This window comes from Clinocottus analis, unplaced genomic scaffold (assembly GCF_023055335.1).
Source record: "Clinocottus analis isolate CAN_PGR_092001 unplaced genomic scaffold, fCliAna1.0.p SCAF_15, whole genome shotgun sequence".
Taxonomy (NCBI): domain Eukaryota; kingdom Metazoa; phylum Chordata; class Actinopteri; order Perciformes; family Cottidae; genus Clinocottus; species Clinocottus analis.
The window spans coordinates 5,909,146-5,928,075 of NW_027175876.1; the positions used below are offsets into that span (position 1 = coordinate 5,909,146).

Genomic DNA, 18,930 nt, shown 5'->3' on the forward strand with positions numbered 1-18,930 from the left:
GCCTACATAAACATAAATGTAGTTTAGGATTGATTTGTGATCCGCTTCCAACTTTAATGGGTTCCTCGTTGACACGTGCTACACTCTTCTTCGACTATACCTTGAATAAAGACAATGACGGAAGCACTTAGGCAGCACTTCGATGGCTCCTACTGATAGCACTTAGCAGTTTGACTTTATTCGAGAAATTGTTCTATCTTGATTCTTGTTGTTCCTACTTCGTACTTACGGTTGAAATGCACTTATTGTAAGTCGCTTTGGATAAAAGCGTCAGCTAAATGACATGTAATGTAATGTCTTCCACTTGGCTTTACAAAAATTTAGCAAGTAGCAGTCTGGAGCTGGACCTGCCCCCGCCCACCATGGATCATGGCTGTCTGGAACTGGTCCTGCATGCTACGATGGACTGTGGCTATCTGGATCGTGGTCCATGCCTACCACTCATTATATGAATACTTTTTTTCATATTCATGTAATCTGCTGTAACTCTGTTACGTTGCTCATTCTGGTCACATGACATGTATTGCTTCTGTATATCCGGGGAGAGGGATCCTCCTCTGTTGCTTTCTCTCAGGTTTCTTCCCCTTTTTCCCTGTGAAAGGGTTTTTACGGGGGAGTTTTTCCTGATCTGATGTGAGGTCCTGGGACAGGGATGTTATGTGTACAGATTGCAAAGCCCTCCGAGGCAAATCTTGTATTTGTGATTTTGGGCTATACAAAATAAACTGAATTGAATAGTTTTGTTGGTAACCCTGCTACAGACAAACAAACCGAAGCAAAAGCAATCTCCTTGACGGAGTAACACTTCTTGACTTAAGTAAACTCTTGAAACTAAACACCTACATTTTTGTTGACCAACTTTTTAAAATTATTTTAGTTGCTAAAATCAAACTTGCTTCATTGGGAACTTTTTCTGCAAATACCCTAATGTTTAAAAAAGCATCGTGGCAACGCAGCATTAGGGAGTGTCAAAATAAAAAAGTTCCCTTTAAAAAAATGCACAGGTTTTGTTTTTTCTTAGAATATTGTTTTACCCAGGCATGGACCTGTGACCCACTTCCGTGTCACAACCCACCAGTTGAGAATCATCGGCTTAAACAATAAATTAAAACAAAAATAATTCATATTCACTTTAATTAAACAACCCTGCACAGCAAAATTGTTGACATTCATGGAAGTCCAGATCATTTTTGAGAAAAAAAAACAGCTTAAATGTGTCATGTTGGTATAAGAACAGTGAACTGATGATCAGTCGCTCTCAAAGCAAACAATGATAAAAGAAGAGGCTCATCATCTGAGTGTGTTCAGTGTAAGTATTTCAGGTTGATTGATGACTCACTCAGAGTGAGTCATCAGTTCAAGATCTTGGAGGCTTATAGTCTGTACCCTGAAGACATTTTTTTGTAATTGATCAAATACATTAAGAAAGGTTACATTACAATTTGATATGTCTGAATTTAAATAAAAGTCGAATGAAAATATTATACTGTAATGATTTTATTTGAATCCTTATCAGACATCACCAGGATTTTTATATCACCATTATGCATAATATTTATCATTACACACACACACACACACACACACACACACACACACACACACACACACACACACACACACACACACATAATCATGTTTATCACACTGACTCATACATAAACACACATTGAGTGACTCATCTATCGCTCTGTATTTCCCCTTGCTCTCCCTGTCTTTTCTCTATTATTGTATTACAGAGCATACAGTGTGACTCAACCTGCAGGGATTACAGGCTGCTACAGGACACCCCCACCAGGTTAAAGTATGCTGCCTTGATTTCAACCTCCTATTTAGTATTTATAATTAGTGCAACACATGATAATTGCTTAAAAGACACTTTAATTGAGTTGTAAGCGAGTATGTTTATTAAGGTATAAAGGATTCATTAACTAGTGTATTTATAGTTGTCGTTGTGAATGCTTAATAAAAAAGTTGAATATTGCTGTCATTGTCATACATAACTGAATATAATGATGTATACAGGCATTCTTACATTATGTTGGAAGAGACCAATTGTGTCTGCTGTTTTGGGGCTGATCCCATCAGCCGAGATTGATCCCATCGACACACCTGTTAGTGAAAACGAGTTCATCCACACACCATTGCGGCTGGTAAAATGATGTATTAATTACTTAATTTTAAATTTTATGTATTTTTTTTAATCTTAAATCGCATGTAAAAAAAAAAGTTTTTGAAACATGGGAATGTTTGCGGTTAATTTAGACTTGGTATAGAAGAGAAACATGCAATAAGTTCATCTTTATTAAAGCTCTGCTGCTGTGCAAGAAGGTATTTGTTTTACAACCAGCAAGTCTTATGGAAAAGTGGTTAACACTGCTCTTACTAGCATAACAATGTCATAAACACAGACTCTTGCCAAGACTTCCCCGGTAGATTAGACACCACAGATGTTGAGAACCACAGGAGTTGCCAACATAAACTTAAAGAAATAGTGAGAGAGAACGATGTGACAGACAGCAAAAACATAATTTGAGGTTCTTTCCTTTCTGTGCTCGAGATGTAAACGCAAATTGCACAATTTGTTCGCATCATTGAGGGCCTGAACTGGACGCTGACTTAGTAGTGAGAGAGGCAGAGACTGTTTTACCTGAGGACATTTTGGGTGTCCCGTCAAACACAAAGGAATTTTGACTCCTGCACCCTCACCGACTGGTACGCAATCAGCACCAAACTAGCACTAAACCAAACCCTGCTGAAGGTTTTTTTTTTGGAACGTAGGCTGTGCTCTGTCGAAAGAATATTTACAACCCTTCTTCTCCCTGTGCACATTATTGCTGGAATTAAAGGGATTACATTTGACATATTCAGACCTTATCTGAAGACATGTGACAAATAAAAGAAAACAAAATTAATTTAATTTGTATGGATCACATACTCCAAATATTCATTACATTTATAACTTTGTATACCATAATTTCCCATTTGTAAAGTTTTAACTGTACAAGACCTGTAGGAACCTCAGCTTCTGCTTACATTCAATGCACTGACATGATTCATCTTTAATGAGCATGTCACTTTCTGGGAAAGGATCTCAAAATGTTCCTTCCAGCTCTGGTTTAACATTCCTACTGCATTATTCAACCTCTATCTACTACATTCATTGACATCTTTATCAGTTTTACTGATGGATATACTTATTTTTTTTCAGTTGACCAACTTGATTATTTAGTGGCCAGTCAAACTTTATCTACTTGCTCTTGTAATAGTTATGGATCTTGCATCTCATCCACCTCCAGGGTCAATGCGTTGTTTGTTCCAAGATGCACTTCAAGCTTTGAACGCTGTTCTCCACCTTTCAGCCTGAACACTATACATGGTCACACTCTATCTCAGTGTTTTCCCCCAAAGGGCTGCAGCTGACTAGATGGTGTGCAATGTACTGTTCTACATGTATATGTATGTAGTTTCCACTCCAATCTTTGGTTTCACAGAGAAACTTCTGAACTTGCCTGGGTGTATTTATACTTATTAATTTAGACATGATTCAAATATTAACATAAGTCGAGCTGGTTGCTTTAATTGAGAGTGACCTAATAAAGTGCTAACATAAAGCACACATCTCATGGGCAATGCATGCGTGTCCTATATAAGAGATGGTGTCTTGACAAATCTCCACATGCATGAATGCTCATACACTACCTGCACCACTACAACACACCCATTTATCTTCCTCCCCTTCATCAAATGACCATGATGACATGTTCACACCTAATGGGTCTTGACAGATAAATGCTGAAAAGAACACTCAGATGCAGTTGAGACAGTTGAGGAAAAAGTGTCCAAAAGCTGTCTTAAGGTCACCAGAACCTGTCTCATGCCATCTAGTTTATGCTGCTCTCTAGTGGTGCAACATCATCCTCAGGACTAAATTGAACCCAGAAATAGGTTTCAGGTTTAACCTGTGAATTTACCTGCAGTCTTCAGACATACACAGACATCTTTCTTAATGTGGATGACTGAACTTTATGTTTTCCAGACAGATTGAGCCTGAACACTAGACTTTATTTTGCATCCTTGGTAAAAATGTGTACTGCTGTTGTAATGACACCAGCAGCGAAGGAAGAGACAGGCCTTTTTTTTCACAGCAGAAACTCTTGACATTTTAGAACTTTTTACAGGTGTGAATCCTAAAATGAATGACGACCGAATGTAATCCAGATGTTTGGGTTTCAGGGTGCTGGTATTGTTCATGCTGGCTCACTGTGACCAAGTCATGGCGTACTAGGGCTCTTAAATAGAACAGAGTCATTGTTAATGTGATACGTATTACCTGTGCGTTTACTAGTATGACAAGTCACAATGTCTGCTGTGAAAAATGTCTACTCTTTTGCACAAAGGGGTTATCCCAGTTTCATGAAACAACCACCCCTCTCGGTGGACCGGGATCCCTCAAGGGACTGACAGGTCAAAAGATCTTACTCATCCATTTAACCCCACCCCTGCACTGTGTGAGAGTTGTGAGACAGGTTCAAACAGGTAAAAAGAGTATGTATTGTACTAATGTTTTTAGATAGGAGTCTAGAGTAAAGTAGCCCGTTGAGGATTTATTGAATAGAGTAAATACGTCATGTCTTTCCTGAGGCAATTTTTGTCAATATGCTCTCCCCTCATTTTAATAAACAGATTGATGTCCAGACATGGATTTACACTTAGCCTACTGTAGTCCTTAAACAAATAATGATGACAATTTTTTCCCTTCTCCATCATCCATATAACACCCTTCTGTAGTCTGAAATCTACATTTGGAGCTGCAAATCAACAGATACATAAAAGTAATTCAAAACCACTTTATCTTCTTTGTACATTTAAACAACTTGAAAACAACAGTATTTACAAAACAGTAAAAGTCCTTTGGTCCTTGTATATTATGGTGTAAAGTATTTCGCCAGCATCTTTCAACCATTGTTACCAGAAACAGACACTCAATCTTGACCGACTTCAACGAACAATCTGTTTTTGGTCAAAAGAAGGAATCTGCCTCCTTCTTACAAAAAAATCTGGATTAGCGTAGCAGAGACACTGATTATTAGTACCTCCCAATGAGGTCCATTTGGACATAAGGAGAGGGATCAGTCATTCTTCTCTCGCTTCTCTCTGCGGGCCTTACGCTTGAGCTGGAGTGTCTTCAGCTCAGTCATAGTGGAAAATGTCCTGTACACCCATACCATCTGTCAATGTAAAACACAAACATTTATGTATCGTGTTTTTTGTATTTTATTTGATGTAACAAAGTTGAGGATGAACAATAAAGCTTACCACAATTATGACTGTATTCAGCAGAAGAGGAATAGAGTACACCAAAGATATGAACATGCCCTTGGAATCAAAGTACTGGAAATTAGAAAAAGACCTGCAAAAAAGAATTGCACCTTATGAAATTTGGTTAATGACCGAATGTGTCCTGTTTTTGAACAACAGGGCCTTTACATACACATTATTCACCACATGAAAGTAGCAAAAATAATATCCTGCTGAAAAATGATCTTACCTCCAGTTCATGGCTGCCAGCTCATTTAAATATTCAGCACTGTACACCAGGCCAACTGTGAGTTAGAAATAATGTCAGTCAGTAAACAATACAGCCACAACACTGAAACGTATACTCTTGTCAAACAGATTCAAGGAGATAGAATTTACTGACTGGTTTTGAAATCTTATTCCAGTTTTACTGGTAACACACACTGATACTTAGTTGGCCTTACTTGATTTACAATAGGATGACACTTTGATTCCCAGCAGGGACATTTAAAATGACATGAGCAGACCAGGAAGATAGATATGAACATAACATGGATATAACACATAAACATTATTACACAATATACATGTGTGCACAAATGATAAATAGTAAATAATAAAAAAAACTGTAAGCCCTGATTATCAATTTTAGGCCACACTTGTGAAAAATGTCTGATAAACAGGGAAATCAGGGTGTGAAATAATAATGGTATGTCACAGAAAACAGCAATAAATAACGCCAGTAAGTTGGTAGTTGACTTGATATTACAACTTACTGAAATGTGAAACTATTTACATTCGCTCTAAATAAGCAGATTCCATTCAGGCTAGGTAATGTAGATTCATTTTATTTACTTACCCATGAGCAGGAAGTGACAAATCTGGGCTCTGTAGTACCTACACGTCACCACGGTCAGAAACAAACACACAACATGAAACACCAACAGCCCGATCAGCCAAGGCTCCGACCACTGCACCTGTGTAGAGCAGATAAAAGCACACAATGGGTAGCTGTCACCGACACATAACCGCTCCAAGTGGGAAGTGATGGTTAATTAGCCGGGATAGCTAACGATAACGTTTACTCATAGCTAACTCGCCCCCCGAGTGCGACAACACAATGTAACTTACAGACGTCAGAAACGTCCATACGGATGTGATTCTTGTGTTGCTGAATCCATCGATGGGGATAGAACTGATATTCTTCGCTTTTTCGTCCGTCATTTTCACGAAACCCTGTTCAGCCTGCGCTTCTGTAAACAAGTCCAGGCTGTTTGTCGCAGGAGAATTACGTCATAGAATCGACTTATTCTTCTTCGTTGGGGTTTTACGGCAGTTGGTGTCCACGTTGCATTACAGCCAGTCAGCCGACCTGTTTTATTCTCCTTTATTATATATAGTCTATGCTCAGTGAACATAACTTCTTAAAAATCGAGTCGTGCCTAAAATGCAATCCATAGTGAATGCGCTCAGAAGCTCACTCCTGGATATACTGCAGTATTTATCTAGTTGAAGTACTACAAACTGTAATAACGTGTTTACTTGATGTTGCTCATGTATCAATAATAAGGCCCCAACATGATAAACGATCAGCACAGTTCAATTGTTTTCACTAACGCAAGTCTTTTGTCACTTTAGGTTGTTTTTTTAATTGTTGAGAATTTAACTAAGGTATCTTTACGTGACTCAATAAACTGAGTGACGTACAGTGACGTACAACTTGCAAGGACTGTTAAAATACTGAGTATGATCCAGTATGATCAGAGGTGTATGACGTAATTTTTACGACACGAAGGTATTTTTTTGTTTTCTCGCGAACTCGTGTATTCACGCGAGATTACCCCGGAAATAGTGGGCGCGAATTCGACTACCTCCTCTGATCCTCCCTCCCGGACAGTCTGTGTTTTGTGTGCGGCTGCCTGAAGCAACGGTAGGTAAAGCAGTCTCTCCATTTACGAACATGCCAGCAGTGCTTGCTACTTCTTACAACGACCCAAACCAACCACAATATACCACACTGCTTGTTGACACAACGGTTGTTCACGTTTAGTTTAGAACGTACCAACTGGCCAGCTAAGCTAACGTTTGTTTGTAGCGACTAAACTGATGTAAGGTTGACGAAAAAGATGTTACTTTCGCTTTTGTTTTACGTTTGCCTACAGCTACTGTCCAGGCTGTCGGTTTGGAAAATACGTTACGCAACAGAAACAAACGCAGTCAACAAATTACTTTTGAACTGGAGAACAGGAGCTGTCTAATCGATCTGCTTTTCTGTATACGGCGTTTGAGACAATGTTGTGTGTCCACCTTGCCGTTTCCTTACTCCACAAATGCAGATTTGTGAGTTGCACAAGATGTCGAAAAGGAAAATCAGCTCGGTCAGTGACAACCCCAACAAACGGGTCAGACCTGCTGCGGAAGAAGAAGTGGAGGATGAAAGTGATCTTGATGGAGACCAGGAAGATCTCCAACCGAATGGACAGGTTTGTACTGTCACTTCCATGCAGTGAAATGTATCTCTGAAGACATCTATTTTCCCTTTATACTGTTTGTCTTAATCGATTATCGGATTATCTTAAAGACAGTAGTGGCGTTTGATATATTACTTTTGTAATTAGCATTTGTGAAATTACATGTGCAATTCCACCTGTGTTTAGGTGCACTCTGCTGGCGAGGTGGTGAGTGATGCAGGGATTGTGGAGAGCATCACGCTGAAGAACTTCATGTGCCACTCTCTCCTTGGCCCATTCACCTTTGGTTCCAATGTCAACTTTGTGGTCGGCAACAATGGAAGTGAGTGCAGCCCCTGGGGTATTCTCTATCAGAGCGTTAACTAAACTGAATTAAGATCAATTCTTGTTTTTCCATTTCAGGTTTTCTGAAGGTCTGTTCCTTTAACTATAGCCCTAAATTGGCCCTCACGTTTTAAATAGAACTACATTTAATCAATTCCACACTGATCGACAATGAACTGCTAAATATTTGTTTTATTTCTTGTCGTGGTTTTAGCTGTTCAATATTTCTATCTTCATACTATACATTCAACATGTGCTGCTCCGTAGCCATCATGAAAATCACATGTCTCTGTAAATATCCAACATTATTTTATAGGACATGTGCTCTGACTTTTGTGTACTTTTAAAGTTGTGTAAGTATATTTATCATAAATTAGCTTGTTTAGGTTTTTGGTCTATATCTAAGTTAATCTTGTATCTTGAATAGTGTCTATTTTGTATCCTTCTCATTTTTTATTTAGTTTTTTCTTTATTTGAGTGTCAAACATATGTTTTTTCTGGCTTGTTTGACAGGTGGAAAAAGTGCCGTTTTGACAGCTCTCATAGTTGCCTTAGGTGGGAATGCACATGCCACAAACAGAGGGTTATCCCTCAAGGGTTTTGTGAAGGAAGGAGAAAGGTAAACCTTGCACCACATTACATCATGTACATCCTTTTTCACATCCTGGTGTTGGTTGCCTTTAACTGGAGGTAAAAATTCCATGCATTTTGTCCTTCAAGTTCTCCTCACTTCCACTCTTTGCCTTTAAAACATTTTGGTGTAAACATATCTTCCATTAATGCTTCTTTGCTTACTAGCGCTAGACATTTGACAATCATTCAAGTATTTATTGTCTTTTCTCTATGAGAGAGTAGGACTCTCAAATCCCGTCTTGTTTGAGATTTTGACAAGTATTGCATGCAAAAGTTGCATCTTTTGAATCGCAATAGGTTTATTGTGCGTTACTCTTTTCTCAGCTCTGCTGATGTATCGATCACCCTGCGTAACAAAGGAAGGGACGCTTACAAACCTGAGGTGTACGGTCAAGCCATCATTGTAGACCTGAGAATAACGCGTGAGGGGTTGAGAACCTATAAACTAAGGAGCAAATCAGGTAAAGACTGAAGAGTTATAGATTATAATTGTTTGTTTATTTTCCCAAGTATTTTGTAAAGAGTACTACTACACCATGCTTCCACAACCATATATATCATTTAAGTACTAGTTTTAAATGTTCACCACAACATTTATAAACAATGAATTACCTTAATAGCTAAATAAGTGCAGAGCTCAAGGACAAATATGGCTGGAAGCTGAAACAATAAATCACCCGATAGAAAATGAATTAGCAGCTATTTTGTAATGGATTCATATTTTCATTAAGCAGTGGCTTCAGTCTTTTACATGTGGAAATTTGCTGTTTTCCCATCTCGGAAATTTATAGTAAAATATACCAATTGGTCAATGTCACTTTAGGTTCAGGGAATTTTATAAGCCAAAGCATAATGTAAAGCATATTAGTATGCAAATTACTACTTCTGATAGCTGCATGAATCAATAATATTAGCAACTCATAAACATATATATGTTTTTCCTCCCATAGGTCAACTTGTCTCAACTAAAAAGGAAGAGCTGTTGTCTGTCCTGGACAATTTTAACATTCAGGTATGAGCGATGCAAATCATATACAAGATGTAAACCTGTGAGATAATGTTGTTGTATTGGTTAGAGGAAGTCATTAATACCTTTATCCAAAGGTCAACAATCCTGTATCAGTTCTCACTCAAGAGATGAGCAAATATTTCCTTCACTCCAAAGGAGAGGGGGACAAATATAAGGTATATTTTGACACATTTAAATAAGAATGTTTCTCTCTTTTTTTGTGTGAACTTTGATTTCTTTATTTTTTACATTCTCTCCTACAGTTTTTTATGAAAGCTACCCAATTGGAGCAAATGAGAGAGGACTTTGTTTACATCAAAACCACCAAGCATGTCACAGAGGATAAAGTTGATCAACACGGTGGAGTAAGAATCCGTTTGTCTGACATATTTATATTATAATATATAAACTAATACTTTTTTCCAAAAACAGCTATAAGAGAGTACATTTTGGACTTGAATGTTCACCAGGTGGATACAAACACAACTCCAAATGAATGATATTGTTGCTAAGTAATTTCTGGATGTGTAAAAAAAGCTAATGTTTGCAAAAAGACAATGTTATGGCAATGTTTTCACTTCCCAAATGTGGCCAAAAAATATCCTTGATCGCAGGATTAACGCAATTATTACATTACTGTCTTAGTGCTTGAAAGACTTGAAGCGGAAGTACCTAGAGAAAGAGGAGCGTTACAAGAACATGGCATCTTTGGATGAAATGCACACCAAACTGGAGGAGTTGCAGAAACAAATGGCTTGGGCTTTGGTGAGATCATTTTCTCTTATTTTTTGTCTACAAATTTGGAATTCAAATCACTTTTTTATCCACGCCTCTGTGTTCCAATGAAAATGAGTTAGTGCAGTAACCTTTTAAAGATAATTTATCTAAATATAATTGATTGATCAAACCAAAAGGAGTGAAGTGTAGTCTAAGCCGCCTCGGGTCCTTAATGTGGAGGCAAACTTGCATGTTGCAGGTGATTGAGATGGAGAAGGAGTTGGAGCCAATAAAAGAGAAGTTGCAGTCAGGCAGACATTCTACAGAGAAATATGACGAGAAGGTGGATGAATGGAAGGTATGAAATTTATTTGTTTTTGTAATTACTAATAATTGCTATATGATTAGTTTAATAACTCACACCACAACTTCACACATGTTTACATATTTCCTTCTATCCTATTTCCTCTTCTAGCCTCTAACCCTCCCTTCTTCTCTGATCTGTGTTCATGTAATAATGCAGAATAAAGTTGAGGAGGCTGAGGGAAGATCCAGGAAGATCCAGGAACAGTTGGAGGGAATCACACAGCAAGTCGAGGAGCTGCAGCCCAAATGTGCCGAGCTCAAGGCTGAGGCCCAGAGACGAAATACCCTTCTGAAGTCAAGCGAGGTCAGAGTTCAGATAACGCATTAGTCGAGCTGTAGAGCAGACAAAATCGTCAATTGGTTCAGTCATTTTTATACGAGTACTGCAAGTGAATTTAATAGGTCTTTCACAATATCAAGCAGTGTAATGGATCTTCATGTCCTGTGATCTCGTCAGATATAACTTAGGACAGTAAAAGTTGTTGTGTAACTGACCAGTGTTTCTAATCTACAATTATTTATGTGAGCTAGGTCACTGTCCACAGATTCAAGGCTAACCTGAGGGACCTGGAAAAGGACAAGGTTCAGCTCTCCTCAAGGATAAATGACCTAAAGCTGAGGTATGACCTATTTTTGTTTTCATGTCATCTGTGCTGCATTTAAGTTTATACATGTATTTATTTTATGTTGACTCCCTTGTGCTTTTTTTTTTTCTTCCTTACAATTTTTGCAATCCTTTTTTTTCTTGTTATGCCTCTAGCATCAGTCAGACATCAGGAGCGGAAAGCCAGGCCAAGACAGAGCGTATGGAGCAGATTCAGGCTGAGCTTGAAAAAATGGTTCACCAGATCGCTACTCTCGGCCAGCAGATTGACCAGTATCAGCATGCCTGCAACCGTGCCAAGGAAGAACAAGGAAAGATGAAGTAGGGAATTAGAACTGGGCTTTGAAGATGAATATTTGTCTGCAGAATCAGAAAGTGTTGGTTCAAGAAACCTTGCTCTTTGACAGACAGTTAAAGTTGAGCTGGAATAAATGTATTAGGGTTATTGGATAAGAAGGAAATATAATTCACAAATCATACCATTATATGAATTCATTCTGTTCTGTCAATGCTTCTGGTTAATTCTGCCAGTAATTATAAATGCAACAGATTTTGGGATTCCCTGGTCTTTTAGTGCCACTGGGCCTAATACGTCTTCTCAGCAGTTAGGCTTTGAAATATCAATGGGTGGACCAACCCAAATAAAAAATGTAATTTAAAATATTGTCTCCCTGCCAGTCCTAAATACACACAATTAGGAACAGATCTTTTGGTCTGTACGACAGTGGTAACACAACCCCCTTCTATCCTCAGAAGAGAACAGGAAGTGCTCCAGAGGTCCATTGAAGCCAACAGAAGGAACCTGCAGACTATGGAGAGCAGTCGGTCTAATCGCCTGCGGCGTTTTGGAGAGCACATGCCTTCACTCCTGAACAGCATCCAGGAAGCTCACAGAAGGGGCCAGCTTAAGCACAAACCTCGGGGACCTCTGGGTAAGACTTGGTGCCCATTTTTGCTTTGGTGAAAATGCTAATGTTCCAGGCCTGATTCCTTTCTCATCCTATTGAATCACAATGTAATGCATAATGAGACACCCAATGTGACAGTGCACTTTGCCTGGCTGGGTAATGAGATAAATATGTAATATAGATCTGTCCCTTAATTGAAAGCTGACCAATGTTGGACCCAATTAAGAATACTTTTAAAAATGCCACTTTTCTAAAGTTGTATGTTTGTCTTTTTTCAGTCCTTTAACCAGCTGTGCCAAAAGGTGACGTCTCTGAAAAATGCACATGACTTGCTTTCTCTTTTCTCTTTTCCTTCATTTTTCTAGGTTATCTTATTAGCCTAAAGGATCCAGAGTTAGCCCTGTCTGTGGAAGTTTGTCTTAAAGGACAACTGCAGGCCTTCACGTGTGATAACCATGAGGATGAGAAGGTGCTGCAGGGCCTCATGTCCAGAGTGTTTCCAAAAGGCCGTAGACCTTCCATCATCACAAGCAATTTTCTTCCAACAGTCCATGATACAAGGATGAGGTGAGGTCATGAACAATATTCACAACTGTTAAATGCTGGTCCAGTTTTGGTAATGCATTACTTGGAAATAACTGTTATCAAATTTACACAGCTACGTTTTGATTCTGTTGCTGTCAGGACACAGTTTGCATGAAGTTTTACTTAAACAACAGTGGTTTTGGTTGGTTCTGTCTTTCTGTTAGGGGCGTCAATCACCCTCAATACCCCTCCGTGCTTCAAGCTCTAGAAATTGAGGACCCAGTTGTGGCCAACTGCTTGATTGATCAAAGGGGTATAGAGAGCATTCTACTCATTAAGGTAAAACTGCCGGCTTCACAAGAAAATACATGTCTTAGTAAGGGAAATGTTGTTTAACTTGTTTGCACACCAGTCTCTGGAGCTAGTGATTTTCTAAAATATCTATACATTCCTCATTTTCACAAGCCATAACTTTGTTGTCGTATATTTGTTTTAAATGTAAATTACCACAGTAAACACCCAAATCAAGACCAAATAAAACAAAGAAGAGAAGCTCCTTATTGCATAAGTGAAGCTCCTTTTTGCATAAGTGGTGCAGGGATGTCGATAATTCAAAAAGATAAAAATTAAACTGAAAAGTGTTTCTCTATTTGAAAAATGAAAAGCAACTGCGGTAAATAATTTAAAAGTAAATGAAATATATGAAGTAGAGATCAAATCCCAGGAAGTCTAACTGGCATACAACATAACAGTATGTACAATGGCACACACAAATAATGTAGGATGTAAAGCTATTTTTGACGTGCATGTGCTAAAGGTTTCTCTATGATTGACGTAAGCGGCTTTGTATGTTTTTATGTGTTTATCTCCAAAACTCTTGATGGAAGTTGTAGAACATACTGTGAACAACTTATTAGTGTTCGGAAGAGTTAAGTGCATTGACATGAGTTCTGTTTTTGGTTGTGTAGAATCGAACAGATGCTCGGAGAGTGATGCAGGGTAGAAACCCCCCTCAGTACTGTTCCCAAGCCTTTTCCAGGGAGGGCGATCAGATCTTCAATAACCGGAGTTACACCGCGGAGCAGACCAGAGCCAATTATCTCTCGGGAGATGTTGAAGAGGAGATCAGGTATGTGTGTGTGTGTGCATGCATTGTCGTCATGTAAACCTTTTCTTGCTTCTTAATTGTAGAAATAATGTGTATCGATGGACATGTTTAGCTCAAATTTCTAACGTATACACACCATACATGTCACAACAGGTATTTCTAAGAAATGCTTCTATCTTAATACCGTCTCTGTCTCCTGGTTCCTCTCTTTTCTCTCAGGCACTTGCAGAGAGAGATAGAAAACCAGAATGCTCAAGCATCACGCTTCCAGCAACAGATGAAAAGGCTCGATGATGACATCAAACAGAACGAAGGGCTGCTAAGGAGAACACACGTAGAGCAGAGGACTACCAAAGTAACCACTAACATCCAATTTATAATGATACTCCCTTATGATTTAGAGTAACAAACAGGCAAACTGACCATTGTTATGTTATATTATGGCACGTCATTTTAATGCATACAATTTAACTTCCATGCTTAAATATAGCATAAACAGTTTATCTTTCAGTTGGAAAATGGAAAAGAAATAATACTGCTCAATCAAAAATGAATTTTAAAATCAAATTTCCAGTATCCTACACTGATATATTTCATAAATTTGTGTATTTGTTCCAGGACAAGGCAACAAAGCTACAGCTGGAGCTGACAGACCTACAAAATATGGAAGAGCCTCAGTCAGAGGACCTCAATCCTCTGGTTTGTACAGAACACATCATTGCAGTACAACAATCAGCCCTGATGGACTTAAATTGTACTTATCTCAGTAGATACACATAGGAAACATCCCACATAAATGTATGTTCTCCAGATGAGTTACATTCAAGTCAACTATTTTTGCTATCAGCACAGACACCTTTTGTGATATGCTTCTGTCACCACGCTGCAGGAGGAGGATCTTCAGGAGATCGTTAGCAAGATCTCATCCAAGCGTGCAGAGTACGATGAGGCCCGAGCTCAGACGGCTGACTTCAAGGCATCCTATGAGAAGGCAGAGCAGCAGTACAAGCAGCACAGAGAGCAGATCAACACTGTCGCGGAGGAAGCAGACCCAGTCAAGGTAATATATAGACCAACCCCACGTTTGCTGATTGCTTGTCATTGGGATAAAAGAAAGATTTAGATCCTCATCATCGTAATATAACATGAGAAATTCCCAAATCACATGTCAAACTTATCATATGTTTGCATCAAGTAAGAATTGCTTTGAATTCTTGCTTAATTGCCTAAATCAATGTCATAAAGCATATGTCCAAACTTTACAGAGCTAAAGAAATTATTATAGTTCACTGAAATCTGCATTTTGTGATCATTGTCGGGCGGACGAGGTGACGCTTACGTGGTTGCTCTTTGTGTGCTTGTCCTTTTGTTCGTCTACAGGAGGAGCTAAGTAAGACTGATCAGGATGTGATGAAGTGCAAGCATCACAAGAAACACTATGACGAGAAACGCAGTGCCCATCTCCGCAACATACAGACCCTTATAGCCAACCAGGAAAGCAAAGAGCGGGAACTTCAGGTGTGCTAAACAGACAAGGGGCAACTTGACGCAAAGGTTTTCCTCGCACGGCTTCATGGCTCATTTTATGAATCTAAATTCACAAGATGAACAATTTCTTATTTTATTTTGCTTTTATGCTTTAGCGCCCACAATTACTGTGGCCGGGCAATATGTTTTCGGGTTGTCTCTCCGTATTTATTGTCCCTCCTTATGAACACGATATGTCATCGTCTTGAGCTCATTACTTCAAATTTGACACGAGCGTCCACTCGCACGCAAGATTAAACTAATTACAATTTGGTGGTCGAAAGCCTCTGAGACATCGGAAAACACATTTAACTCAATCATTCTTGTAATAGATATGAAAACTTCACACAAATGTCTGATTGAATAAAATGAGGAAGTGTTGACATTTTGGACAGACGTGAACTCCAACATTACTTGTTGCGAGGTGGTCATTTTTGTTTAAAACCACAGGGGGAGCTGTCTGCCTTCAGTAAAAGTAATAGTGGTGGTCCTAGTAAAGTAAAGAAAAGCGTTCATTATTGCACAGAGCAACACAGAGCACACTTAGCTCATTGAATGTGTGGACAACATTTGCAGTATTCCGACAAAAGCATTTATGTTTTAATTTGGGTTTTAATTTGGGCTTTTTTAGCTTTTGGGCATTGTGAATTTTTAGTAGACCTTGTTTTTGTGAAGTTAAATTATAAATTGTCTACATTAAAGTATAACCTCAGAAACTGCTGGTTTGTTTTACCCTGCGGTTCAGACATCTGTGAAAAAGGCCACAACAATCTGTCCAGAGCGCCGAGAAGTAAGACGGACAGCCAGGAGTCTAGACAGCGAGATCAACCACCTCAAGGTGAAGATCACGACCCAGCAAGAACAACAGGGGGACCGCGAGGAGGTTGTGAGGTATGTGTAATGGAAGATTTTCTTTGTCACTCTTGGAAGGAGGAATAAAGTCCCAAGAATCAAAGTTGTCTTTAGTCCATTTTATTTCTTGAAAAAAAAGGAGGAAAAGTGTAACAGCTACGTAAGGCAGTCTGCAGTCAGATTTCTTTGACATATGAAAAAGCACCAGTATATTTATGCATATCAGCAGTAACACCCCCTTTGAGAGGAACACAGTAGAACTGAACTAGTCTAAACCAGATCTGGTTTCTGCTCACTAAGCATTTCTCTATGTAACTTCTAAAACCTGTTGTAACATAAGCAATGCAATATGTTACCATTACAATGTATTGATTGAACTGTAGTGTCAGGACATAAGTGTTAGCATTTGTTTTACGTCTTTACACTGTTATGAAATGTCTTGAATGAAATAAAATCGTTTTTTTTTTTTTTTTTCAACATAACCTTTGTCTCATTTCCCCACATGTCCAGGCAGTATCATGAGGCTCTGGAGAACTACAAGAACATGACACAGCAAATGAAGTACCTCAACAGCTTCATCAAAAGTCTCGATAGTGTTATGAACCACAGACTCCAGGTGTATGCAGAGCTCAGAATGTGAGATGTGAACAAAGTGTGTCTAGAAAATGATCGTTACACTGCTATTGATAGAGAACATGAAATTAAAAGTGCTTTCATTTATTTTATATTTATTAATTGATCATATTTAGTTCGTATTTGACGGATTAGCAAAATAAAAAAAGAAATCTGTTAATTCTAACACGTGTTCCTTTGTGTTCCTTGGTTTATAATCACTGGTGTTCTTCCTTCCATGTCCATTTGTCTTCTGCAGGTTCCTCTCGGCCCGCTGTAAATACTATTTTGATAGCATGCTGGCCCAGAGAGGATACACTGGAAGCATGGCCTTTGACCATAAGAATGAAACCCTCTCCATCTCAGTAAGACCACACTCAAGCCTCAGTTTCCGCGCTGACAATGTTCATTGAAGTATCACTCTGTGTAATGTCTGTGAACTTTAGGTCACAAGTTCAGTTCAAAACAACTGTGAGAGGCAGCAGTTGGCTTTGCAGCATTTGGTCTATAAAAGGAAAGACTAAACTATATAAGGGGAAAGTCTAACTGAGAACACGCTTAATTATTTCATTGATTGTCATTACTCTTAAAATGCGAGACATGACTATAATAGCTTTTTAGACAGGTGGTGTACATTGAAAATTGAAATGATACTGATTTCTTAGCCTTTGATTGTGCAACACTGTTGACATATTTTTGCGGCTTTTTTTTTTTTTTTTTTACCTTAAGTTCATTGTAATCCTGTGTGTAAGGTGGACTTACACACAGGATTTTCATTGTACAGAGTAACTGTATGTAATCTGAGCATTTGACAATAACAATATCTTTAATCTCTTTCCTCTAAAGGTGCAGCCCGGCCAGGGAAACAAGGCTGACTTGAGTGACATGCGCTCTCTGTCTGGAGGCGAGCGCTCCTTCTCCACGGTTTGCTTTGTCCTCTCTCTGTGGGCCATCACAGAGGCGCCTTTCCGCTGCCTTGACGAATTTGATGTTTATATGGTAATAAGAGACTGTTTTTATTGATATTGCAAGTTTGCCTGAACAAGAGTTCCTGCTGCTTTCACTGCGTAGTGAGATAACATGTTAGTTCCATAGCATTGATTAGGTGTCAGAGGGAGAAGAAAAAGTTTGGAGAAACTTAATTTGCAGAGTTTTTGGTATTTGCCTCATATCAAAAGATACCATGATTGTTGTGTGTTTCTTTTCTTTTTTTCAACTAGGACATGGTGAACAGGAGGATATCAATGGACATGATGCTGAAGGTAGCCGCTGGTCAACGCTACAGACAATTCATCTTCCTGACCCCACAGAGCATGAGGTATTCACTGGTGCAACATCGCACCATTATGTGAATTTATTAACTTATCTGCTGCACATTTTCCTAGTGAATGAGTTAAGATTAAGATAATAATTTGAGTGTTATGGGATTTTTAGTATGCTGCTAAGTTTTCAAAAGGGCAACAGCCCCTTAACCTTACAGGAACTCTCATTTTTATTGCTCTTCTTTCTTGTTTCAGCTCGCTTCCAGTGAGTAAAATCATCCGCATCCTCCGTCTCAAGGATCCAGACCGTGGCAACAACTCACAAAAAGGTCAAGAGGACGAGGAGCAGTAGTTTTGCTATTCTGATTTTAGTCTTGAGAACGAGTACTTCTCCTCGTGACTAAAAACAATAGATATTAGAGTTCTGTTTGATAGGCAGTTTGATGCTTCAACACTGAACGTTGGTAGCAAGTAAATGTTCACTATTGCATTTGCAGGGTTACTGCACAGTCATTTTATATTGCCATGTGTTAAAAGTCTCAAAGAGGCACTTTAAAGAATTTTGTCTTGTTTTATTTAAAGTTCATTAAATCAAGTGAGGAGACAAATGCGGTGTTGGTGCTTTGTATGCATAAATGCACATTTCAGGACACTTTAAACCTCATCACGGAAGGTCATATTTCAAGTTCTTATTCTTTTTCTACCACAATA

General features: G+C 38.7%; 2 protein-coding genes across 2 annotated transcripts; one reads left to right on the forward strand and one right to left on the reverse strand.

Moving 5' to 3' along the window:
* Nucleotides 1–1,222: 1,222 nt before the first annotated feature.
* tmem18 (transmembrane protein 18) lies at nucleotides 1,223–6,587 on the reverse strand. The gene is made up of 5 exons (XM_068577031.1): nucleotides 6,433–6,587; nucleotides 6,161–6,278; nucleotides 5,552–5,606; nucleotides 5,320–5,413; nucleotides 1,223–5,231 (listed from the first exon to the last, which is right to left on the reverse strand). Exons 1-5 carry the CDS (start codon nucleotides 6,523–6,525, stop codon nucleotides 5,133–5,135), a joined length of 459 nt encoding a protein of 152 aa, XP_068433132.1. The 5' UTR covers nucleotides 6,526–6,587; the 3' UTR covers nucleotides 1,223–5,132.
* Nucleotides 6,588–7,080: 493 nt separating this feature from the next.
* si:dkey-119f1.1 (Structural maintenance of chromosomes protein 6-like) lies at nucleotides 7,081–18,827 on the forward strand. Its single transcript, XM_068577312.1, has 27 exons — nucleotides 7,081–7,231; nucleotides 7,638–7,784; nucleotides 7,959–8,094; nucleotides 8,610–8,715; nucleotides 9,054–9,190; nucleotides 9,680–9,741; nucleotides 9,834–9,914; nucleotides 10,002–10,103; nucleotides 10,384–10,503; nucleotides 10,715–10,813; nucleotides 10,979–11,125; nucleotides 11,353–11,441; nucleotides 11,582–11,746; nucleotides 12,179–12,357; nucleotides 12,699–12,900; nucleotides 13,083–13,197; nucleotides 13,827–13,987; nucleotides 14,186–14,321; nucleotides 14,585–14,665; nucleotides 14,856–15,026; nucleotides 15,347–15,484; nucleotides 16,239–16,384; nucleotides 16,856–16,981; nucleotides 17,217–17,322; nucleotides 17,804–17,956; nucleotides 18,178–18,275; nucleotides 18,475–18,827. The coding sequence occupies exons 2-27, from the start codon at nucleotides 7,656–7,658 to the stop codon at nucleotides 18,569–18,571; spliced, it is 3,282 nt and encodes a 1,093-aa protein (XP_068433413.1). The 5' UTR covers nucleotides 7,081–7,231; nucleotides 7,638–7,655; the 3' UTR covers nucleotides 18,572–18,827.
* Nucleotides 18,828–18,930: the final 103 nt, after the last annotated feature.

What these genes read in the sequence shown, in the direction of transcription:
- tmem18 (XM_068577031.1), bottom strand. Translation starts at nt 6,525, where the DNA reads ATGACGGACGAAAAAGCGAAGAATATCAGTTCTATCCCCATCGATGGA. An exon ending in TATGGACGTTTCTGACGTCT is followed by an intron (nt 6,279 to 6,432) that starts GTAAGTTACATT and finishes TGCTCTACACAG; the next exon opens with GTGCAGTGGTCGGAGCCTTG. An exon ending in TGAATACAGTCATAATTGTG is followed by an intron (nt 5,232 to 5,319) that starts GTAAGCTTTATT and finishes TTACATTGACAG; the next exon opens with ATGGTATGGGTGTACAGGAC.
- si:dkey-119f1.1 (XM_068577312.1), top strand. Translation starts at nt 7,656, where the DNA reads ATGTCGAAAAGGAAAATCAGCTCGGTCAGTGACAACCCCAACAAACGG. An exon ending in GCAAAGAGCGGGAACTTCAG is followed by an intron (nt 15,485 to 16,238) that starts GTGTGCTAAACA and finishes CCTGCGGTTCAG; the next exon opens with ACATCTGTGAAAAAGGCCAC. An exon ending in ATGAAACCCTCTCCATCTCA is followed by an intron (nt 17,323 to 17,803) that starts GTAAGACCACAC and finishes TTTCCTCTAAAG; the next exon opens with GTGCAGCCCGGCCAGGGAAA.